The sequence below is a fragment of the Mus caroli genome, chromosome 1 (genome assembly GCF_900094665.2).
Source record: "Mus caroli chromosome 1, CAROLI_EIJ_v1.1, whole genome shotgun sequence".
Classification (NCBI taxonomy): domain Eukaryota; kingdom Metazoa; phylum Chordata; class Mammalia; order Rodentia; family Muridae; genus Mus; species Mus caroli.
This window is the reverse complement of record NC_034570.1, coordinates 175,103,902-175,127,197: the sequence shown is the minus strand read 5'-3', so window position 1 is coordinate 175,127,197 and position 23,296 is coordinate 175,103,902. Positions and strand designations below refer to the sequence as shown.

At 45.9% G+C, this 23,296-nt stretch overlaps 1 protein-coding gene and 1 non-coding gene across 3 annotated transcripts in view; both read right to left on the bottom strand.

Moving 5' to 3' along the window:
• Rab3gap2 (RAB3 GTPase activating non-catalytic protein subunit 2) overlaps window positions 1-23,296 on the bottom strand; it is a 78,182-nt gene that overhangs the window by 18,972 nt on the left and 35,914 nt on the right. For both annotated transcript variants that reach the window (XM_021171092.2, XM_021171095.2), the window contains exons 10-24: window positions 18,678-18,826; window positions 17,532-17,611; window positions 17,351-17,440; window positions 15,482-15,621; window positions 14,329-14,545; window positions 13,658-13,801; window positions 13,344-13,426; window positions 13,042-13,106; window positions 10,002-10,092; window positions 7,257-7,384; window positions 6,347-6,560; window positions 5,380-5,477; window positions 4,209-4,314; window positions 2,775-2,935; window positions 1,735-1,963 (exon numbers count right to left, since the gene is read on the bottom strand). In XM_021171092.2, the coding sequence (XP_021026751.1) occupies window positions 1,735-1,963; window positions 2,775-2,935; window positions 4,209-4,314; window positions 5,380-5,477; window positions 6,347-6,560; window positions 7,257-7,384; window positions 10,002-10,092; window positions 13,042-13,106; window positions 13,344-13,426; window positions 13,658-13,801; window positions 14,329-14,545; window positions 15,482-15,621; window positions 17,351-17,440; window positions 17,532-17,611; window positions 18,678-18,826 (1,995 nt within the window). The remainder of the gene's footprint in view (window positions 1-1,734; window positions 1,964-2,774; window positions 2,936-4,208; window positions 4,315-5,379; window positions 5,478-6,346; window positions 6,561-7,256; window positions 7,385-10,001; window positions 10,093-13,041; window positions 13,107-13,343; window positions 13,427-13,657; window positions 13,802-14,328; window positions 14,546-15,481; window positions 15,622-17,350; window positions 17,441-17,531; window positions 17,612-18,677; window positions 18,827-23,296) is intronic.
• LOC115032427 lies at window positions 22,399-22,530 on the bottom strand. The gene has a single exon (XR_003838106.1). It is a non-coding gene; the product is annotated as a small nucleolar RNA SNORA36 family (small nucleolar RNA).

The window sequence follows — 23,296 nt, the reverse complement described above, 5'->3', positions numbered from 1 at the left end:
TCTTTTGGGGTGGAGAAGTAGGGGCAAGAATTAAGGATCACTATGTTGCCCACTACGGCTCATCTGAAATTTATTAGCTCAAATGTTCAGCCCCTATGTGTTTCCAGAACAGTTGAGACTAATGTGTGCCACCATGCCTGGCTTACCTCTTATTTCGATTCAAATAAAGAGTTTCCCATAAAAATAATGCTTCATAGTAAACTCATCTTATCTGTGGAAACATCCTGAGCAGGGCTGGGAGGTCAGCCTTCCTGTCTGCCTTCTAAGTGACCCTGTGTCTGCTGCTCTACAGTTATCCCGACTATACTTTTTGCGTTAACAGTAAGATAATGTACCCCAACCTTCTTACGGTGACAGCATGGGATGCAGTAAATGTACGGTATGAAAAACTGTTACCAATCTTATAAAAATGAGCAAATGGGCTGGAGAGACGGCTCAGCAGTTACAAGCACTGACTGCTCTTCCAAAGGTCCTGAGTTCAAGTCCCAGCAACCACATGGTGGCTCACAACCACCTGTACAGCTACAGTGTACTTACATACATTAAACAAACAAATAAATATTTAAATAAAAGAAAAGCAAGCTAAATAAAAATCTATAAACATAGGCCTGTAGAGATGGTTCAGTGTTTGAGAGTCAGTAGTGCCCAACCATGAGGCCTGCAGTAGAGAGCTCGATTCCCCTGTAACGAGCCAGGCATCCAAACACCCTTGTAAGCCCATCTCTGAGGTGGCAGACACAGAAGGATCCCTGGGTCTGGCTGGCTTCCAACCTAGGCTAGAAAGTTTGAATCCTAGGATTGGAAAGAGACCCTGCTGCAAAGGAACAGAAGGAAACTGACTAAGGACACGTGACGCCCTTTCCTGCCCTCCATGTGTGTACACAAAGTCAATGTATCTGCATACACACACACACACACTAATAAATCATAAAAAGCTATAAGCACTTGAATATGTAAATCTAGAAATATTGTTCTGGTACCAAATGCTTCCTAGAGCCTCTGGTAAGAATAATGAACACTCAATGAAAACTGAAAACGAGCACACAGTTGTTCTCACAGGAGTGGCTGTGGAGAGAGCGGCCAGCAAGAAGGGTGGAGAGACGACAGTGCCGGGCACTTGGGTGCATCTGGTCCACAGCACAGAAGAGAATCTACACAACTAATTGTACATTCAAAATAGACAGCGCAGAGGACTCTGAGTGCTCCTGACAGAACAGTAACAAACATCTCTGTAACAGACCTGAGCTAATGATGCACAGAGTAAAATGTTACTCCAGGTCTCACAATGTGTATGACTACTTTGTGGCAATCAAACATAAAAACATACTAAAGGAAAATTTAAAACCACAAAACAGGGAAGAAAGAGAGGAAGGGATGAAGTTGCTAGCTCTCTGGAGATGAGGAGGGAGAAGAGAACACTGCTCGGAAATGGTTTCCTGGGTAGAGACTTAGATTTTGAAATGTGAGCAACAACTCAAGTGTCCAGGAGTAGGTGAGGCAGGAGGATAGACGGACTCAGGTCCAAGGACGGGAGTCTCCATAAACATTTCACTTACTGAAAACCTAGTGCTGCTCTAATAGTAATTAAAAGGCACACCCATGTTCCTAGCATTTGGCTAAGGCAGGAGGACTATGAGTTCAGAGCAAGCCAGGGCTACATTAAAGGAAATGAGTAAGCGCGCATTCAGAATGCCATGAGTGCACATGTGCACACTCACATGATCTCTAGCTCACCTTTCCCCCCTTCTAACAGCTTTTTAACAGAAAGCCTTGGAAGTGGCTCCGTCTGCAGAGATGCTGCTTTGGCGGCTGGAGGGCTCAACTTGCTATGCAGCAGAGTCTGGAGAATGAGGCAGTCCTCCAGCTGTCTCAGCAGGAGCTTCCAGTACTCCGTGTCCAGAGAAAGGGCCTCCCAGGAGTCCGTGAGGGCTTCTGCATCTGCATCCAACACCATCTGGGAAAACTGACAGAAGAAATCCTGCTCACACCCTGGGCAATGTGTTTGGTTTCACTGCGGTGCTGGAGACTGAACCCATGGCCTCACCTGTGCTGGGCAAGTGCTCTTCTGAGCCGCGTCCCCAGCCGCCTGGCAGACGCCGGAGCAGCATCAACTTAAAGCAGCAGAGAAGCCATTTTATAGATGTAACACTTGAGTGGATGAGACTGCAGACTCAGGACAGTTATGAGAGGTCTGTCCTGTGGCCATAAGTCAGGCTCAACCAGTGTGCAACTTAGGAGTCTCTGGCCTCTCGCAAAGGCTGCTCTCCTCGGCACTGACACAAAGTACCAGCGAATGCTATCACTGCAAACATCTCAGTCTGGTAGTGTCACATTTACCCCATAACCTCCAGGACTGATCATGTTTATAGCACACCACTAGAGACCCACCCAGGTGTTAACCTAACAGCCCGCTAGGAGAAACTACTTGACCTAACATGAAATGTAAGAAAAGCAAACTTCTTAGCACAAATGAACCCTCGGGAAAGACACGGCAAGTTCGGTAGAAGCGCTGGTCTGCCGGACTGAGGGCTGCGTCTGGAGGAGGATGGAGACAACCATTGGCTGCAGAATGTGAACAAACCTAGGAGGCAGTCCAGTATGACCCTGACCCCTTGGTGAGGGAAGCATCACTACCCGTCAGCAGCTACTTCAAACTCCTCACACACTCCACGCTCCATGCTCCAGAACACTGCAAGCCACCCACCCGAGGATGGAAAACCAGACATCAGCCAGCAGGACAGCTACGGAGCAAAGCCACACGGCTGCCCACTTACTTTCTTATCTGTAGCACCACTGGACATCTGTGCGGCCACAGAATGTCCCACATGTGCAGACAGCAGGGCAGCTCCACTGTTCTCTGACTGGATGCAGGCCATGCGCATCTGCTGCCACCAGGGGGACACAGACTGAGAATCCCACGTCTCATCGATGGCCACTGCAGAGACAAGGGACAATGGAAACAGTAACGTCTCACTCTGTCAGTATGGGCATGTACTATACGTGTGCCATCCTTTAGGCTTAAACTACACCTGTCAAAGGTGTCCCTGCACACATCTAAACGCACTAGAGTATTAATACTGTGTGCTAGCTGGGGTTTTGTCTACTGGACACAGACTTGAGTCATCTGCTAGAAAGGAACCTCCGTTAACCAACTGCCTCCACAAGCTGAGCCAGCAGGCAGCCAGCACCCTGTAGGTGGTACCCCTCATCCCCAGCTGGTGACCTGGGAGTGAACAAGAAAGCAGGTTGATCATGGAGGACAAGCAAACAGGCCATACTCCTCCAGTCTCTGCTACGGCTTCTGCCTCTAGGCTTATCAACTCCCTCAGTGACAGACAGACGGACTGTTACTTGGAAGGAACGAGCCCTTTCCTTCCCTGCTGCTTTTGGTTTTTAACACAGCAGTAAAGCCTCTAAGACACTGCAACTGATTTTATTCAGAACATTTCTCTTCCATTTCTTTATACTCTTAGTCATGCTGTTTCTGAATCAATACCAAATTCTTATTTGAACTATCTTCATTATTATGAAAGAGGAATGTTGGGGATGAGGATATATGTATGTTTAACTTCTAAAAAAATGTACTACTTACTTTATGTGTTTGGGGTTTCGTCTGCACGTGTGTCTGTGTACACACACAAGTCTGGTGCCTGTAGAGGCCATAAGAGGGCAATGCATCCCCTGGACCTGGAGTAGTGAGCCACCATATGGGTGCTGGGAACTGAACCTGGCTTTTCTAGAAGAGCAATGAGTGCTTTTAATCTCTGAGCCATTTCTCCTACCAAAATGGGCAAAATATTATTTCTATAAAAGGCTGCTTTCTGGTGACATTATACCTCTGACAGCTGAATTTCAGTGTCTCATATTAAAGCACACTGCCAAAGCACAGCAAGCTTCCGACCAGTGCATGTGCTCTGCGCATGTGCTCACATACATGTGTTTATATGTAAGTGTTCATATGCAGGTGTTCATGTGTAGGCTTCATGTGCATGTGTGTTTAAATGGCCAAGGATGCAAACCAGAGCCTGTGTATCAAAGGATCTACTTCCTAGCTACCCACCCCACTGAAGTGTTCTCCACATTACAGTCTCCTTTTGTTGAGAAACTCCTCCTGTCTTTGTGTGGTATTTCAAACATTACATTCTGTTTCTGAGCATCAAAGTGGAAACCCTGAGGACACCGGCCCACAAAATGCACTGGTCTCTTACCTTTCATCTTGCTCAGCAGGGACAGCATGGTATGAAGACAGCAGACAGACTGTGGTTTGTCCAAAATATCTTTTTCCTTCGAAAGCCAAACACTTAGGAGCAGAGACTGAAATAAAATCAAATCTTGTTCAGCCTAAGTAGTATTTAACGTAGGGAAGATTGCATACTTTCCCACCGTGTGCATGTGTGCACGATGATGAAGCTGTCTAGCTGTGCTTGGTCTATCATGGAATGTGGGCATTACCCTGAGGTAAAGTGTCTGCCTAAGAGATCCTCAACACCTGCTGGGTCCCTGTATCCCACCCCTTCTGTCTCTTAGGTGTGCACTATCTTCCAATCTGAGCCACAGTTAGGAGAGCACTGCCAGAAAGGACACCACTGAGGCATTGGCTTCTGAGGAAAGCAGCGGCTGTAGGTGCTGAGAGCAGACTGTGTGTGTGTGTGTGTGTGTGTGTGTGAGTGTGTGTATGTGTGGGGGTTATCTTGATCTTGCTTTTGCCAAAGATACAGAGACACAGTGGTGGGGAAACAGTATGAACTATCAGATTCCTATTCTTTTTTGTTTGTTTGTTTTTTGTTTGTTTTTTTTCCGAGACAGGTGTAATTCTGGCTGTCCTGGAACTCACTCTGTAGACCACACTGGCCTCGAATTCAGAAACCCGCCTGCCTCTGCCTCCCAAGTGCTGGGATTAAAGGCATGCGCCACTACTGCCTGGCCAGATTCCTATTCCAAAATCCCTAACATGCTATAAAAAACGTATTTTAAATGAAACCACGTTGATGAGCATGGAAGCCTTCTTACAACAGTTCTAAGATTTGTAGAACACAATGGATGATTCTGAGACGCTGGGACTTGAAGAGCACAGGTGTGTAAAGATTCTATCCCTGAATATTTCAGTTTGGAAATGCTGACATTGTTTTTTAAGAGCTCTTTTTGTTCTAACATAACAACTGATGATCAGAACCCACTGTAAATGTATTCACCTGCTAGAGTCTATATTTATCTGAGCCCAGAAATGTATAAGAAAATAAAACAATCTTGATATAGCAATTGCAATTTCCTTTGATCATCTCAGGTTTAAAATGTCTGCTCCTGACACACTAAAGAGAATGGTTTAAGACATGACACTTGTATGTAACATCTGCAAGGGGTTCAGTAACGACACCTCACCAGTAACTGCTGAGGGCTGAGTCCAGCCGACTCCAGGCTGTGGCACATCTCTTCAGTGGAGCTTTCTCCATGCAAACACTTCCAGAAAAAGAAACTGCCTGGCAAAACAAACAAACACATCACGGAGGAAAAAGGTTCATAGTCACAAATCTCACTGACTAGAAACTGGAATTCCAGAGGAGCAGGGCAGTAGGAAAAGAAAGATTTTTTGTGGGTATTGTTTGAGAGGCACTCATTCTTTATATAGTCCTGGCTGTCCTGAAACTCATTGTGCAGGCCAGACCAGCCTCAAACTCACAAAGACCCACCTGCCTCTGCCTCCTGAATGCTGGGATTAAAGGTTTCCACACCCGAAAGAAAAGAACTTAATTATCTAAATTTGATTTAGGAGAATAGAAGGCAAATCATTATGCCTTAAAACTCTCTCTCTCTCTCTCTCTCTCTCTCTCTCTCTCTCTCTCTCTCTCATGCGTGTGTGTGAGTATGTGGAGGTCACAGGTCAACGTAGGATGTCCTCCTCAAATGTTCCTATCTTATTTTTTAAAACAGATCACTCACTGAATCTGAAGTTGCCCAGTTAGGCATAGACTAAGCTGGCCAGAGAGAGCCCCAGGGATTCCCATATCTCTGTCTACCCAGTGCTAGGATTAGAGGCAGATGTCACCATGCCTGGCTTTTTGCATAGAAGCTGCAATTTCAAACTAAGGTCCCCATGTTTGCATGGCAAGCACTTTACTGAGTGAGCCATTTCTCCAGCCTCAACATTATCAGAAGGCTTACTAATACAATTAAACTGGTATGACATGGTGTGTGGACACCCAGAATGCATCACTGACCAAAAAATATGTACACTGAATTTTTGGTCATTGAATCTCAAAACAGAAGCAGGCGCTGAACTGCTGTATGCTTCTGTGGACGTGTTCGGTCGAGGGAGGGTGTACGGAACAGATTGCCGGGCTTTACCTACCTAGAGCCACATACTCCTCCTCTCCGATCTTCCTTATGCTCAGTGCATCCTTCTCATATTCTAGGTACTCCAGGAAGGTCTTCACAGGTAGCACTCTGTCTGCATCCTCAGAAAACCGGACGGTGGCTTTGGTGTTTTCTTGTTTATATTTCTCTAATAAGGCCCGGAGTTTCAGGAGTTCCTTATCATCCAGCCTTAGCAAGACAGCCAAATCCTGTGAGCAAGAGAAGGCGTTCTCTCTCAATTGCCACAAATGCTAGCTGCCCATTAACGGAACTGAGATTCCAGGCTGATGAGCAATGATGGCTTTTAAAATTAGTGTGAAATATGACAGAGATAATGTATTGTTTCACATGTTAGTTTTAAATAACATTTCATAAATATGATGCTATGTAAGTAAACGAAGCTTGAAAGAACTATATTCCAAACAGTGCCAAGTCTCTTTAGAGTACTATCTACTTCTCTAAAAGTTAGGCCCTAATAAATACGTTTTATAAAACAGAAAAAGACTCATAAAGGGACGTCAGTGTAACCCTCTGAAACTGTAAGCAGGCCCCAGGGAAATCTTTCCTTTGTAAGAGTGACCTTGGTCATGGTGTCTAACCACAGCAATAGGACAGTGAATGACATCACCTTTAAACATGTCAAGAAAAATCAAAGGCGTCTAAAACGGGAGCGATGAACCGACAATGAGATTTAATATTTTTATATTCTTACAAAACATACAGTAATATAAATTAAGCAGCAAGGGACAGAAAGGAGGCCTGATAGAGAGAATATACCTTTAAGTTCTTAAAAACAAGACACCCACCCCAAACCTTTAATTTTCTGTTGTTTACTCAAAAATGCTTAAAAGTTATAAATCCTCATGGAGATAACTGTGCACAGTATGAACACTGTGGCTACTCACATTATCAGAGAATGGGGTGTCTGAGTGAAAATCAAGAGTATTTAACTGACTGACAGATTCATAAAGATGTAGTAGTTTTAATTTACTGGCACAAAACTGTAGCAGTCCTTCATCAACAGACTCAAGCTCTAAAAGGCAGAGGAAAAACATATTAGACATACTTAACAGACTCATAAAAAGACTCCCATAATCTCTTAAATATGCATTTATTAATAGGTTAAATATTGATATGCTCAACCTATCATAGATTTTGAAAGCAAAAATACTTTTTCCAATATAATAAAATGTCTAGCTTTTTAAGTGAAATAACAGTTTCTAATAAGGGGAGAAGAGCTACGGAGCGAGGGTAAGAGAGTCCCATGTCGTACTTCTAACCGTCCGTCCTCTGTTGGCCCCAGCACCAGACGCTCGCTGTGCTCACCTGAAGATGTGCACACGCACGGCTGCCTGGCTCTGACCGCTATCAAGGGGTCAAAGACAACGAGGCTCACACTGCAACCGTGGACTGTGGCGAATGTACTGTCAGGACAGCCTGGCAAAGACCTAAGCAGACGTCCACTAACATCCCCTCAAGACTAATGCTGAGGAACGATTCCATACAGAGCACATTATGCATAAGAATTGAAGTATTTCTCGCTAATATAAAACAAATATATATTCTCTGCAAGGGCAGCTATGGAAAACTTGAAGAACTCTTATTTAAGCATGGATAACAAGAAGTGTTACCCATGTTCTCACAGCTATTATAAAACAGCATAAGAAACTCTGAAAAATTTCAGGACTCTGATTTAGCAACAGAACTTGAAACTATGATTTTTTTAAAAATTTTGCCTTATTCTCTATATAATATCAGATGTTTTGTTAATGTGTTCAAGGGATATGAAACTTTTTAGGTACCGTATGCCTTTTCATTGAGCGGTCTCCACTAAGATATGGACACTAAAGACATCCACTGTTTACCAAGGGCAGGCTTTCTATATCTACTGAAAATGTCAAGAATGAAAACTATCTCAAAATTATGTGCTTTATGTCCTGCAGAAACTTAATATGAATTCTTTTTGAAGTCATTGTAGCCTGGCTCAAGCATGATTAGGTATGAACGTAATTAAATATAATCTGGCTTTAGACTCTACTGCTAGGAAAAAGTCCCAAGTGGATGGATTCAATCCCCTGCACACCACAATTCAATTGATATTAGGAATGTGGAGCCAGTTAACTTTGCAAGCTCGGCTGAATAGAATATGGAGTTACAAGCCATAGTTTCAAATGTAACTCTTTCCAGACAAGTTTATACAAATCAAAGTCAGCACCACAACTCAGCCCTGCTGATGTAATGACAGGCTGTGAGTTCCCAAACGGATGAGAGTGTGCAGGTCCTCTACACTAATAGAACGTCACCTCAAAGAATAAACACTCTCCACCATTACCCCAGTCAGAATAATATTAAAGAAAGTCCCCATTAGAAACCTCTTCTCCTAGGAGGCAAAGCAAAAGCCAAAGATAGAAAGAAAATGTGTTTGGGTTTTGTTGTTGTTTATAAGACTGGGTCTCCTATGGAGAGCTGGCTGGCCTGTACCCTGTAACCAGGCTGACCTTTGAACTCAGAGCCCCGCCCATTTCTGCCTCTCCAGGGCTGAGACTGAAGGCTTGTGCCATGACCCCAGCCCTGTTTGGTTCTTGCATACCATTAGCTCACTACCCTTATCCCAATGGCTTTCACAATGTTCTGCAACTCTGTCAAAATAACAGCTGCTCATCACCCTCTTAAAATTTTATAATGTTAATTATTTTCTTGGTGCACAATTTTATTTTTTAATGTTTAAAGTAATACTTTTATTAATTATTTAAGAATTTGATGTATGCATATAATACATTTTGAGCATATTCACCTCCACCCCTTCCCAACTTCATGTCTACTTTTAATTCTAGAAACTTGATTATCAAAAAATTACAAATAAATAAAAAATACCACACAGCAGTTATGGAACGTCACATTAAACTTTGATATTTTATTAACACTCTTGAGGATGGGAGCTTTCTAAGTACGGTATGCCCTTCCCCCCTAAGCATCGCACTGAGTCCGATTTCTGCCTCTTGTAGATCTCATCCCAGGTATGGGGCCACCCACTGGAGTGTGTGTGCTAACAGGAGCCCACAGCCCTAAGGAAAATTGACTCTCCCACCTCCAGAAGGCATCAACTGTCAACTGCTCCTCAGGCAGGGGTGGGGACTTAGGAGCCCTGCCACCCTCAATGCAGGGATGTGCATGGCTTCATGCTGACAGGTTTAGGGCAGGGAGGCACAGTGGTGGCTTCATGAGTGCAGTGGCTCTACTGTAACCAGACAACTTTCCTCCACCCACCCACCCCTGCTTCCTGCCATCTTTCTGTCTCTCTTTTCCAAATGCTCCCTGTGCCTGGAATAGAGTGGGCACAACACAGATAGCCTCTGTCTGCTTCTCGTCTTTCTGTACTGACATCTTCCCTCACTACAGTGAGGCATGCACAAAGACTATTCCTGGAGATAGTTAGCACTCTGAGTCAGTTCAGATCAAATGCATGTTAGGTGGACAATGTTTAAAACTCCCAACGTAAGGGTATAGAGTAAGTACCCTAGTTCATGTCTGTCTGCCGATTCCCTAGCTAACTGTCTGGCAGTCATCTCTATGTTAATATAGCGTGATGGCATCATATGTCCCATAATGAGATATATAATATGAAGGGAAACCTTAACAGTATTTATTACCTTGGTTTTTTAAAGTGTCCATTAAAGTCTGAGTAACATTTCTAAGGCAGGAAAACGATAAACGGTCACTGGCCAAAATGCTTTCCAGAGCCTAGAAGAAACAGTGAACAACTCTAGTGATTATGCAGCAACAATTTAGCTTTAGCCTCATACATACACCTGCATCTTTGCTATCCCACCTTCAATACACACAGCTGAGAATTCAAGTTACATTAAAAGTAGAACGTGACCGAGCCTATGTCCAGACAGAGAGCGAGTAACCAATGGGCGGTTGCTGGGCCACAGAATGGCCACACGACATAACAAGGACACAGTTATTCTCCAAAACAGTCTGAAGTGGCCTCCACGGAATGGGTGACAAGCAGAGGTTACCAGCATGCCAGTTATGAAGCTGCTACCTCATCACCACTTGCCGCATGTGCACATGGTGGGCTGCTGCAACTGCCATGCTAGCTAGACACAGTACACGCTCCGTCCTCCCTAATCCGGATGCTTAAAGGCCTTCAATCACAGGCTATAAAACACCTCATCACACTGGAGGCAGCGATGAGTCAGAACCAGCTAAAGTTCACATTTATCCTTTCATATTATCAGATTAAACTGGATTTTCACTGATGAGACAAGTAGTCTAAGCCTATGTACGCTGCCTGTGGCAGGACACAGGACTCCCAGCACTCAGGAGGTAGAGGCAGGTAGAGGCGTATGAGTCCCACATACACCAGCGCTACACAAAAATACCCTGCCAAGAAAGAAAGAAAGAAAGAAAGAGAGAGAGAGAGAGAGAGAGAGAGAAAGAAAGACAGGAAGGAAGGAAGGAAGAAAAAAAAACTATGTCTCATAACAAAATGACGTCTATAATTGAGAGGTCAAAATGACCAGAGATGGTAACTCACAAGACTGCCAGTCTTCTAATGAGGCAACATCTATAGCCCAGAAAGGAAGTGAGCAAACAGACCAAAACCCAGGGCAAGGGTAACCCTCCTGCTTCTCCAATACGGCAGACTGGTGGGCGAGTCCACTTTCTCCCCTCACTGGATTCAGTCTCTCAGGGTCTTCATTCTCTGCCTTTCCTCTGGTGTTATGAGGCCATCGGAAGTTTTGACTTTTCTAGCATTTTGAATCAAGCCCATGCTCTCATGTAGGATTGGTGGTATAGTGAGCAGAGGAGAAAGAGAACCCCTCATCAGACAGCCTGTGCCCTGCAGCATCCCAGCTCTGCTGGCCTGTGCTCACGGCGAGGGGAGTGATGGCTACCACTTCTCTACTTGACTCACTAAACTCTCTAGATGGTTAGTTACAGTGCTGGCACAGGGCTGTCTTCAATAACTGAGGAAGAGAAAGTCAATTAGCAGTCAGTGGAATGGAAAATTAGAGCAAAAATCAGAGACTTTTTTGCTCTATAATAATAAAACAGTAAAGTTTTTTGTTTGTTTGCTTTTTTGAGGCAGGGTTTCTCTGTGTAGTCCTGGCTGTCTTAGAACTCAATCTGTAGACCAGGCTGGTCTTGAACTCACAGAGATCTGCCTGCCTCTGCCTCTTGGGGGCTAAGATTAAAGGCATGTGCCATTACTACCTGGCTAATAAAGTATTTTTTTAAAATGGCTCCAATATAAACCATTCCTTACCGGTTTCTCCCACATATGTTGTGAAATAATAATATGCACACTGATCTTTGCCCTTGGTTCCTTGCTCACAGCTCTTATGGTTTCTAACAATAATTTCCTGAGTGACAGGTGCTAAACAATCTTTTGTTTTATTGACTGTTCTCGGCCCCAGCTCCTGGAACGGGGGTGCTAAAAATCCCTGCGGACAGAGAAACTGGGAGAATGTTCCGTCGTAACATTTCGTGTTTGCCCCCAGGTTCCCGATACAGAACTGAGACCTCTGCAACTTCGCTGGAGAAAACACAAACACCTTCTGTTTCAGTGAGGCAGTCCCTCCCTGGCACAGGCACAAGATGGGGCTGGCTACCATGGCAACCTGCCAGGAGCTTAGAGATTTCTAATTTTTAGCTTCCAGGGAGGAACACTGAAGGGGTAAATTAGCCAATAACAGTCAATGGTGCAATCGAAGTAATGAAACCTCCATAAACTCTTGCAGTGATAGTGGCCTTGGATTCAGATAGCTGACGCTTTGTAGCATGCAGAGACTCCTGGAGAGACAGGGAGGCTGCACACCCGTCTGCAGAAGCACCGCCCTGTGTACCTAGCTGGTTGTCAGTAGTCTTTAGTAACTGCTCCAACCTGTAAATAAAAAGAACTTCCCCGAGTCTGTGAGCTACCTACCAAACAAAAGCAAAGGCCAGGTCAAAAGTTTAACAGCCTACAGGTTGTGGCTGACATTTAAAAGTGGCGGGAAGTGTCATGGGGCTGAGTTCTTCAGGTCAGTAAGGTCAAAACTGATCTGGCAATACTGTGCACTGTGGGGCCACAGTGCCCAGGACTCTCAGGACAAGTGTAGCTAGATGTGTCATCTGCCAACATAACCGCAAAACTCACGGCCCGCCAATCCCACCCTCGGGTGTAAGTTCAATAGAAACCTGCATCATGTACTGGGAAACACATTGTAGATTGGCTGAAAAACTGGAAGCCACCTAAATGGTTCGACGGCAGGAGAGTGAATGTGAGCTATAGCACGTACACTAACGGGCTCCAGCTGTAGATCCACTCAGCATGGGCACTCGGAGAAACACTAACAGTCACAGAACACAACAGACAACATGTCTCCAACTCTAAAAAACTGAAAACACATCATGTCACTTGAGAGCAGCTTCACAAACGCAGTGTCAGCAAGAAACACAAAGTCATCGGGGTGGAGATGGACTGGGATGAGGAGGGGCAGCTGGCCTCCTCAGAGGTCCTGTATGTATGTGCGTACATAGAGCATATGCAGTCACATGTATAGTTAATATTTCCTAAGCTTTTGTACAAAGAGAGACCACAGGTCCTCACTCCTGCACGGGGCTATGAGAATAAAATCTTCCTCAGGATTGAGTGACATCGGTTTCTCAGGAGGAAAATTCACTATTACACACACTTACTTGTTTCTTGGTTGCAGGGTACTTAATATCAAGAATCAACTCCTTTATTTCTGTTTCAAATGAATCTAAAATGAGAAAAATCAGACTGAATGTTCATTTTATTCTAGGAAGAGGTTTCTATGGAAGACAGCTGTCTGCCCTCCGCCATCCTAAAGGAGCCACAGCCCTTGCCCCCACACAGCCCCTGCCCCCACACAGCCCCTGCCCCACATCATCATCTTCTTGAGCAGTTACGGCTCTGATTCCTTGAGGCCCTCACAGTGCCCGTGAGGTGGTTCCTTTGTTTGATGAGAGGCACTTACCCGGCCTGGGGGACTTGGCTCTCAGCAGGGCTGATAGTTTCTTCACTAAGTGCAGGTCCTTGGCTCTTTCACTCTTCTTATCACTAAAATAATAAACACAACTCATTATGCAACGTGGGTCTGCTCCTCCTAATCCTGATGCAATCCAAGTCATCTTTTGTCTGTTTCCAACTTCATTTTAAAAGGATCGGCTGGTGGTCAAACAAACCATCAAATGCTAAATATAACACAAAGGAACAAAAGAGCTCGGGGTAGCGGACCAGGCAAACCGTGTGCAGCACTGAGTCATGGCGCACGCACGCAGCAGCTCTTACCTCAGCGCTAGATGGAAAGGCACATTCACCGCCTTCACGCTTGCAGACACCGGGTCAACAAGACAGATCTGGTAAGTCTGAGGCTGCCAATTCTGACTTGTCACGTTGTTTAAGCCCATGATTTTGTAGCCAGGATACAGTAGCCTACGGCAATCACACACCAGGGGGGAAGATTATCAGCAGGAGGAGAAATTCCACAAGGTGCTCCAACCACAGCGACATCTTCATCAACTCAGGGGTACCCACCAGCCAAGTGATGCCAGGGAGCTAAGTGAGGTGGAGCTAACTCAGACAGAGGAGGTCTACTTCAGGGTTCTAGGAAACTGTATGAACACAAAACCACAGTCTAACAGCAAATACGGTGCATGCCTTGCCTTTCATCATCATTGGGAAACTCTGTAATTTCCCCTTTGGGGGTCTTCACAATGTAAGAAAAATGGCTTACAAATGGCTAGAGAAAAACCACGTAAGTCAGTGGCCGACTGTGGTGTTCTCAGTATTATTCCCTTGTTATGTAACACATGATCCTCAATTCTATGTCAGGCACTCATAGGGAAAACATGACAGACAGAGCATTCTGCAATTCTCCAGAACCTGTCATCTACTGCTGCTTTAAGGGCATTCCCCTGCGTTCCTCTCAGGGACCAGTGGATGGCGGGCTTGCAGCTCACCTGCAGTGTTTACCCACGTTGAAAGCTCCCACTCTAGGTCCTTGCTGTGTGTTCCACACTTCCAGAATCCCCCTTCGTGGTGCATAGATCACAAGGAACTGAGCTACCCGACTGGGCCCTTGAGTATTTCCAAAGGGGGAGAAATCCCCCTTTTCTGGCACTCGTTCATGGAGGTCCTCTACAATTTGAATCCATCCGACCTGTGCATCCCGATACCCTTGCCGACAGAGAAAGGGAGCAGTCAGTTTATTCATCTGGGTTCAACAGTAGGTCCTCAGGCACTACCGACTACTTAGGGGGAAGGGAAGACAGAGAAGGACTTTATCTTCTTATTATTAGAGACCTTAAACAGAAAAGATGAAAAAGGAATGTAATAACCTCTCACCAACACATCAGATTTTATTATGTTACCATTATATTTGCTTCAGATCATTCTTCTCTTTAAAAAGAAAATATGGCAGACATCACCAAAGCTTCCCGAGTCTATCCCTGCCTTTGCTCCCATTCCCTTCCTATCCTCTCTTTGAAAATTCCTTCCTTATAGAGAAAAACAGATCTGGGGAGAGTACTAGCTTGGCTAGTTAAAATACAGTCAAGAGAGAAAGTGGCCTTCCTGCGAGTGAGGCTCCTTGGTGGCACAGGAGAGGGAAAGCGGTGGCACAGGGAAGCACCAATAGCTGATGCCATTCTGCTTGGAGTGGCCCTCTCATCACCAATACCTGTGGGAATCACAAGTGACTGAAGCAGCCAGAGAGCCCAGGCGGCAACGCCAGAGCCAGAGCAACAGTGGCCGCCTGCACATAGGGAGAGGCAAGTGACGGGACTGATCAGAGTGCAGGAGGAGGAGGAGGAGGAGGAGGCGGTGGCGGTGGCGGTGGCGGCAGCAGCAGCTGAATAGGACAGAGTCCAGTGGGAACTCGCGCAAGGCCCTGGGTGCAAAACCCAGCAGCACAAACAACAAATGCAAGCCACACAAAGAGCCAGTGCTTTAGTCGATGATAACTGCTTGTCGGAGGTGACTGACTTGAGTTGATATTAGAAAGAAAAGTCATAGAGAACTGAATGCTGCTACCAACCAGAAGCTGAAGGATAAAGTTGCTCACTACTGAGGTAAAAAGTACGGCAGCCTTTTCTCCATTTTATAGGAAAGTACCTTTCCACATCCGTATTGCGATTCCTCGGGCTACGTCCAGTAAGATAACCCTGCCAAAATCATCTGTGACTGCTGCCAGGGTATTACAAGGAGACAGGCATATGCTTTCTCCGTGGCGTCTAGAATCCGGAAGTCCAAATCTGTCATTAAAAAAATAAACAACTAAAAGCTAAAATCACACTGAAAGCTAGAGATGTAGGATAATAAAATGCATACATAAAATAGACTGTGTCTATTCTCAATGAAAAACTGTAAATGCTGCCCGGTCTAGTACTCCATCATAGTTTCTGTGTACAACATAAGACACAGAAAAGAAGCATTCCCTCAGCACGGCCCTGCCGTTTCTGGTCTTGAGGAAGAGTCTTGTGTCAGGAAACACCATAACCAACTGCACTGCAGGACACTGCTCCGGCACAGGCGTCTTCGCTCAGTGCTGGAGAGCACACTTTGCTGACACTAATATGTCTGTCCATCTGTGAGGGTTCACTCTCACGTCTGGAATGGTGAGGAACCATGAGAAATCCCTAAGACCCTCACAAGGCACACTCCTGGAGTGTCTCTAGTGTGTCTCCAGGTTAGATGAGGGCTCTGACCTTGAACCCATGACTCCTTTGACATATCTATAGTATGATGGCATTATTGGGAGCTGTGAAAAGGACACCTAATTGAAAGCTGTAGGTCACTGAGGAATGTCTTTGGAAGCCTTATGGAAGCCTCTGGACTTTTCCTGGGTCCCATCGTTCTGGACTTGATTAAGAGGCTAATGGCTCTCCTCTGCCATGTGTTCCCACTACTCTTACAGTCTGCTCAAGAACATTGGACCAACTGACAACAGACCGAATCCTTTTGGAACTGTGAACCAAAATAAACTTTTCCTGCTTTAAGTTGTTTTTGTCAAATATTTTGACTTCAAAAACAACTAACCTACTGCCTAAAACAAGAGCTTTTCTTTTTCTAAAGAGTCTCTGCAAATGTGCTATTGGCCTATAACCAACTTATGTGAATCTCAGTGTGGCAGAGATAAACAGGAAACGGAAAGGAAGAAGGCCTTGACCTCCAGTGCTCAGACCCTGTCACGTGGGTGTGACACAAAGGCCATCTGACCAATTTCTGGTTGCTGAGTGAATTCAGAATTCAGGTGTGTTATAGCATGACATAGGAGGAAAGGCTAGGACACAGGTCAGCGGTACAGTGCTTGGCCCACGTGAAAGGTCCCAGAACTCCAAGAAGAAAAGTGACTGGAGCCTCTGTTTAGAGAGTAATGAATCCAAACCTACAAACCACAGAAAACTGACTTTACTAACAGTTCATTTGTCTGCTTTTTCTAGGTGAAGAACATCTTTAGAAAGAGGATTTGGCAGTGGTGGTGGTGCAATCCTAGCACTTAGGAGGCAGAGACAGGCATATTTCTGAGTTCGAGGCCAGCCTGGTCTACCAGGCCAGCCAGGGCTATGCAGAGAAACCCTGTCTTCAAAAAAAAAAAAAAAAAAAGGAAAGAAAGAATGAAAGAGGATTTGGAATATTACTTCCTTTATGGTGGTATTTTATATCAGGTAATGAGCAACAATTAAAAAGAAAGCCAAGCAAAAAGCAAGCCGTCTCTTCCGAAAAATTAAAGTAACAACAAAAAAGAGTTGCTCTTCAGACACACTGATACGTTCTACAGTAAAAAAGGAAGGCCATCCAAGCCGGCATTCTCAAGACTCATCTCCTCAGGGAGCTCGTGTTCTAGCTGAGAACACAGTCCCACCGAGGAGAAAGTCTCAGAAGCCAGAGTCACAGAATCAGAAAACCAGCTGAGGGCCCCAGGCGAGCGTAACTGTTACAGGCTGCTCAGAGCACCCCGAGAGAAAAGCATGGCGGACTTGCCTCACAGCTAGTGGGGTGGCCGGCTCCATCTTGGGCTTCTGCTTCTGGACAGTGTCTTCTTCATGCTTGCTTTTCCAACCAAGCCAACCACTGAGGAGAGCGGACACACGTGAATGCTAGCTTCGAGGGTCAGGCACAATCAAGGCAGCTCCAACTCAGAGCAAGCTAAAACTCGCATTACCTGGCGGCACTGAAGAGGGCGGAGGTCAGCTTACTTGCAACAGCGAGCGCAACGTGAGACAACAGAGGCTGTGTGCTTCCCTGTAGAACAGACACGCAGAGAGAACACAGATGAAGCCTGCTTCTAGAGGAGCCTTACATAAAGATGCCGTTCCAGAGTCTGCAGCAGGAGCTCTTCATGGAGTGTCCACTTCAGCAGCAGCAACAAGGTACAATTGACGTGAGGATTTACAATGAACCCACAAGTTGCTCCTGTCAGTACTTTGGCCTCAGCAATGAAAACTAACACACTGGGAAGCAAGAACTCCGCATTGTGCTTAGCTGCTGCTGGCCCGTAACCAACCTTTAAGGTCTCTCTCTTTAAACTATAGCTCAGAAAAAACCAAGGCCAATAAGACAACGGCCTTGTCTAGCTGTGCTGGTGGACTTCCCAGCTGTACAAACTGCCTCTCCGCTTACTTTTTAGAAAACTGTCTATTTGTATAAAAGAAACGATAGCTCAGGCCATCCAGAGCAGGCTGTGAGAAGTGAGAGTGCTTCTGAATGGAACACCTAGCTTTTCTCTATTTGAGGAAACGGTTTTCAAAGCCTGTATCAACTATAATGGGCCGCTTGTTCTGTCCCACACTTCCTCATTTAGTCCAATCCCTGGAGGGCTGACATAATTAACAACTAGCAGTTGCACCAATATTTAAACAAAGCTCGGCTGCCAAAGAACTCAGGGATTCAGAGGACCACAAATTTATTGTTTTTTTTCCCCCTTTGGGTGTTTTGTTGCTGATGCACACACACACACACACACACAAACACACACACACACGCACGGAGCAGGGACCAATGCCTCATGTAGCCCAGGCTAGCTTCACACTTGCTAGGTAGTAGAGATGACCTTGAACTTCTGATCCTCCTGCCTCCACCTCTCCCAGTGCTAGCACTGCAGGGATGCACCACCACATCTCTTATATGTTGCTGGAAAGCAAACTCAGCTTTTTTTTTCAAAAGAAAAAATTCTTTAGAAGAAGTTTGTGATTCATTTTAGCTTCAGGTGAAACATACAACCTTAATCTCTCTAAGGCTATGTTACTGTATCTAATCTTTAGGCAAATGAAACAGTTCAGAGTGACTCTGCCCATGCTGAAGCTCATACCTCGAGAGCATAGAAGAAGCCAGTGAACGGACTGGAGCCCACAGTGATGTACTGAGACATGGCAGGTGGACTGTTTTTAATTGCTGCATTAAATCCACCTATATTAGAAGCAGTCTTCATTTGATCAAATGGTGACAGAGTCATAATACCTTAAAATTAAAAGAAAAAGAAGATAAAAACCAGTTAGAATACATTAAAATGACTTCACTTAAATATGACTTTGCTTGTGCTTTAAGATGCTACTGAGTTTTAAGTAATTTGCAAAGCTACAAATACCCACGTTAGGGAGCACCAAGCGGCCCGGCAGGCACAGCCTGCTCCACCTCTTACTCTCAGGACTCCACAGCCATGTTGCTTTCTCTACTGCTTCAACCCGCCGCCACCCCTGCATTTTCTCCTCTGCTGTTTCCTGTCCCTCGCCTCCCTCTCCTCCAGCTCAGAACCGCGTCCCATTCCGGCCCCTCCCGAAGTCCTTGTGAAATCTTACTCTACATCATCTCCAGAGGAAACCTAAGCTCAGGTGTCTGCTTCTGAAGAAACAGCTGTTTACACAAGGCCTCTCCCAACTCCTGGTCCTTTGCCTCTGAATGCCAAACAAACTAGACTGTTGGCACGGGTGTCCCAGTCAGATGTGGCTAGCCTGGCCCCTACAGCAGTACTAACTTCTGATCTGCACACTGCTCTATGTGGTTGGCTGCTGTATCTAGGGAAGCACTGTCTCTTGTAACAAGCTGTAGAGCTACGCTTCAAGCACATAGGGTGAGACAGCTTACTGAGGGCCCTCTTCCCTTCTCATCCCTCCAAAAGCCATTTCATGTTCACTCCTGTCAGTAGAATGATGTAAACCTTACTGCTGCCTGAGGAAACGTTCACCTGTAATTTTATTTCCGCAGCTGAGACGTTCCCCCCGTTGCGGTTATAGTCTTGTTGACAGCATTCCCTAAACACAAGTCCTTTCCATGCTGGGAAGTACACTGGACTCTCTGCACCTAACCCTCCATAAACTGAAGCTCACTGACAACTCCCACACCTCCCCGTATCTGAGGACCTCCTTGCCAGTGTGACAGGTGAATGGGGCCTGCACTGAGGGAAGGCTGAGTGGCTGGGGGCTGGAGGGCAGTGTTCCAGGCAGGGGAGCAGCAATCTAGTGTTTGCAGAAGGCTCCAGGTGCTCCGAGGAGCCAGATCAGCACAACAGGATGCAGTGACAGGGACTAGGAGGCAAGGCCCACAAGCAGCAGAGCAGGCAAAGGCCCAGAGTGCAATGGGAGGAGGGGGAGCAGGTGAAGAGTGAAAAAGAAACAACACGTGTTGGAAGGAAAGCTACAACTGAATCTGGGAGGTCAAGTTTGTATATCCAGCAAAAATGTTCACACATGGATCTTAAATCACAAGTGGGGAGGGAGGGAGGGAGGGAGGGAGAGGGGCCTGGGAGGGAAAGCGGATGGAGGGGAGGTAGGGAGTGTGAAGGAGAGGGGAACCTGATCTGGTATTGGGTGAGGGAAAAGGACTGAAGCCCCGAGGGCCAGCAGAAAGAATGGAAACAGGCAACCCTGGGAAATAGGAGATTGATGAAATGAATGCCAGACAGCAGGGAGAGGGAACTTAGACAGCCCACCTCCAGCAGGAAGACAGGGCATCATCAAGTGAGGGATGGGGTTGTCATCCCACAGTCACACCTCTGGCCCATAATTGTTCCTGTCTGAAAGAATTACAGGGATGGAAATGGAGAGGAGCCTGAGGAAAAGAAGGTCCAGTGACAGGCCCAAAGTGGGATCCAGCTCAAGGGGAGGTCCCAGGGCCTGACACTACTACTGAGGTTATGGGACGCTCACAAAAAGGAACCTACCATGACTGCCCTCAGAAAGACCCAACAAATAGTTTTAAGAGTCAGATGCAGATATTTGCACCCAACCAATGGACAGAAGCAGCTGACCTCTGTTGTTGAATTAGGGAAGGCTGAAAGAAGCTGGGGAGAAGGGTGATCGTCCAGGAGGTCCAGCAGTCTCAATTAATCTGGACCCCTGAGATCTCTCAAACACCGGACCACCAAACAGACAACATACACCAGCTGATCTGAGGCCCCCAACACACATACAGTAGAGGACTTCCAGGTCTGTGTTCATTCAGAGATGATGCACCTAACTCTCAAGAGACTGGAGGCCCCAAGGAATTTAAAAGTCAGGTGGGGTGGGAGGTGGGGACATCCACATGGAGACAGGGGGGGTGGGGGGGAGGTATGGGATGTGGAACAGTCAGAGGGTGGATGGAGAGAGGGGAATAGAATATGGAGTGTAAAACAATAAATTAATTAAAAAAAAAAAAGAATGTGCAGCTCAAAGAACTGACCAGACTGTCTGGGGATGAAGATAGACACACTGTCATTTTATTTCTTGTTATTTGTAACTTTTGAAAACAGGCCATGGAAACATTTACTGTGAGACAAACCCACCCCAGCCTGGCTCCTGTGCTCACCTGTCTCCCCCAACTGCTCAGAATAAGGTAGTGAGGAGCTCCAGGCTGCCATGTCCAGAGAAGCACCCTCTCTTGAATACTGCTGCTTCACAGTACCAGCCCAAGACAACTGTATGTGCAGTCATCCCACTGCCTCTGAGCCTCAGACCACCTGTCTGCCCACTTGATGCTCTACTGGAATGTGCCAGAAGTCAACATGCAAAACCTAACTTGTGATCTGTGCAATTTGCCCCCCTTAAGGATCTTCTTTATTCTCCTTTCAGGGAACAGGTGCCGCGTGTGATTCTGTCACTTAGGGGAAGAGGGGGGGTGAGTCCTTGCGTCCCTTTTCTCACTTCTCAAACAGACCTGAGCGACTGTATGGCAAACATCAGACTGCTGCATCCGCTCTAAGTCCACACTCTCACATGTCTGAGCTACGCTGCTGCGTCTTTGATTCCTTTTCCACACCTCTTTCTAAGCAGCGCCCCAGGGGTGTTTCTTGGTCTTGTCTGTTTGTTTGAGACAGGGCCTCTCTACATAGGCCTGGCTGCCTTAGAAACCAAATTCAGAATAAAATGCACCTTCCTTATCTTCAGGTCTGACCCTTCTGTACATGTCCGAGCTGGCTTCCTTCTCACTCCCACCCTGTCAGCCACACTGACCGTCCTTGTTTCCAAGTCCTCTGAGGTCCTTGGGGTCCCCAGGCTGACAGTTTGGCTTCTGCTGAGGATGCTCTGACTACAAAGCTTCCCACGGCTGGCTGGCTGGGTTCTCTGGAGAGGCCTGTCCTCAGCATCCATGTCTTCACTTCCTCTACGCCAGAGCAGCAGTTCTCAACCACCCTAACACTATGATCCTTTCATACAGGTCCTCATGTCACAATTGTAAAATTATTTTCGTTGCTACTTCATAACTGCCTTTTTGCTACTGTTATGAATTGCAATGTAAATATCTGATGTGTAAGATACCCGCTATGTGACCCCTGTGAAAGGGCTGTTCCACTCCACGTTAGAATTTATGCTCAGTTAAACTCTCTGCTGGCTTCCTCCATGCTGCCTACTGGTGTTCTGGCAGCACCACATCTACTCATTGAGTTCCTGTTTATCTCTCTCAGCAGAATATAAGCTTTCTCAGGGCGGCGTCCGGACTGTCGTGTTTCCAGCACCCGCACTAGTCCCTAAATGATAGCTGTTTATTTACCGAATGAGTTAATTAAGACCTTTATGTAGAGATGTAGATAAAGTTATTGTGCTGTTATTGTTTTCATGTATAGGCTGGGGAGTAAATGAATAGAATAATGTTTTCTATCCAGTCATTTTCCCCAGCCAGCTTCAATGTTCCAAAGTCTAATTAGCAGAGCAGGGAGGGGACCCTGGGCTGAACTCAACACTTTGGAAATCATATGTTGACATTTCTCTTAGCAAAAAACTGAAGACACGGAAGTGTTTACCAATAGAGCATCCCACACATTACATATACAATACATAGAGTATTCTACATAAGAATGGTATACAGGAGTATGCAGATAGAATCAGCAGGCCTGTGTGCCAGACACCTTCTGCCAGCCAGCCCTCCACATAACTCCTGCCTTCCCTAGAGCAGGCTTTTGACAGTTCCTGCTGACTTCTGGCTGAATTCCGACAATAGGAGTTTCATCAGGAGACCAGAGAGAGAAAGGGCTCCTTCCCCAAGAGCTGGCTGTACCCTGAGGAAGAGTCATCTTACTCCCTGGCACTTGTTCCATCACGATCTGCGAGTGTGAAGATGGCTCCCGGCCTGTAACTCTTCAGGCTTGGCTGTGGCTAACAGCCTGGCTGTTAAGAAGTCTGGTATATGGACATTGCTGGGGCTTACACAATAGCAAGTCCGTAGAGCATCTCTGTAAGCAAACCTTTCAAGCATCCTCTGTCTGTCTTCTGTCCTCCGTTAGGACAGAGGCTGACAAATGTCCCCTTAGTAAACCTGATGTGAAAGGAGTTGGTACTATAGTACCATTTAAGAACCTGCCTTCCCACATGACAATATGCATATAACTTATGCACTCACACACAAACCAGGAGCTAAACACCAATGATGAGGACCTCTGGATAAGAGGGAAGTTTTTGTTGTTCTTTTTTTCTATGTATTTATACACTGTTCTATTTGTTTGTTTTGTTTTGTTTT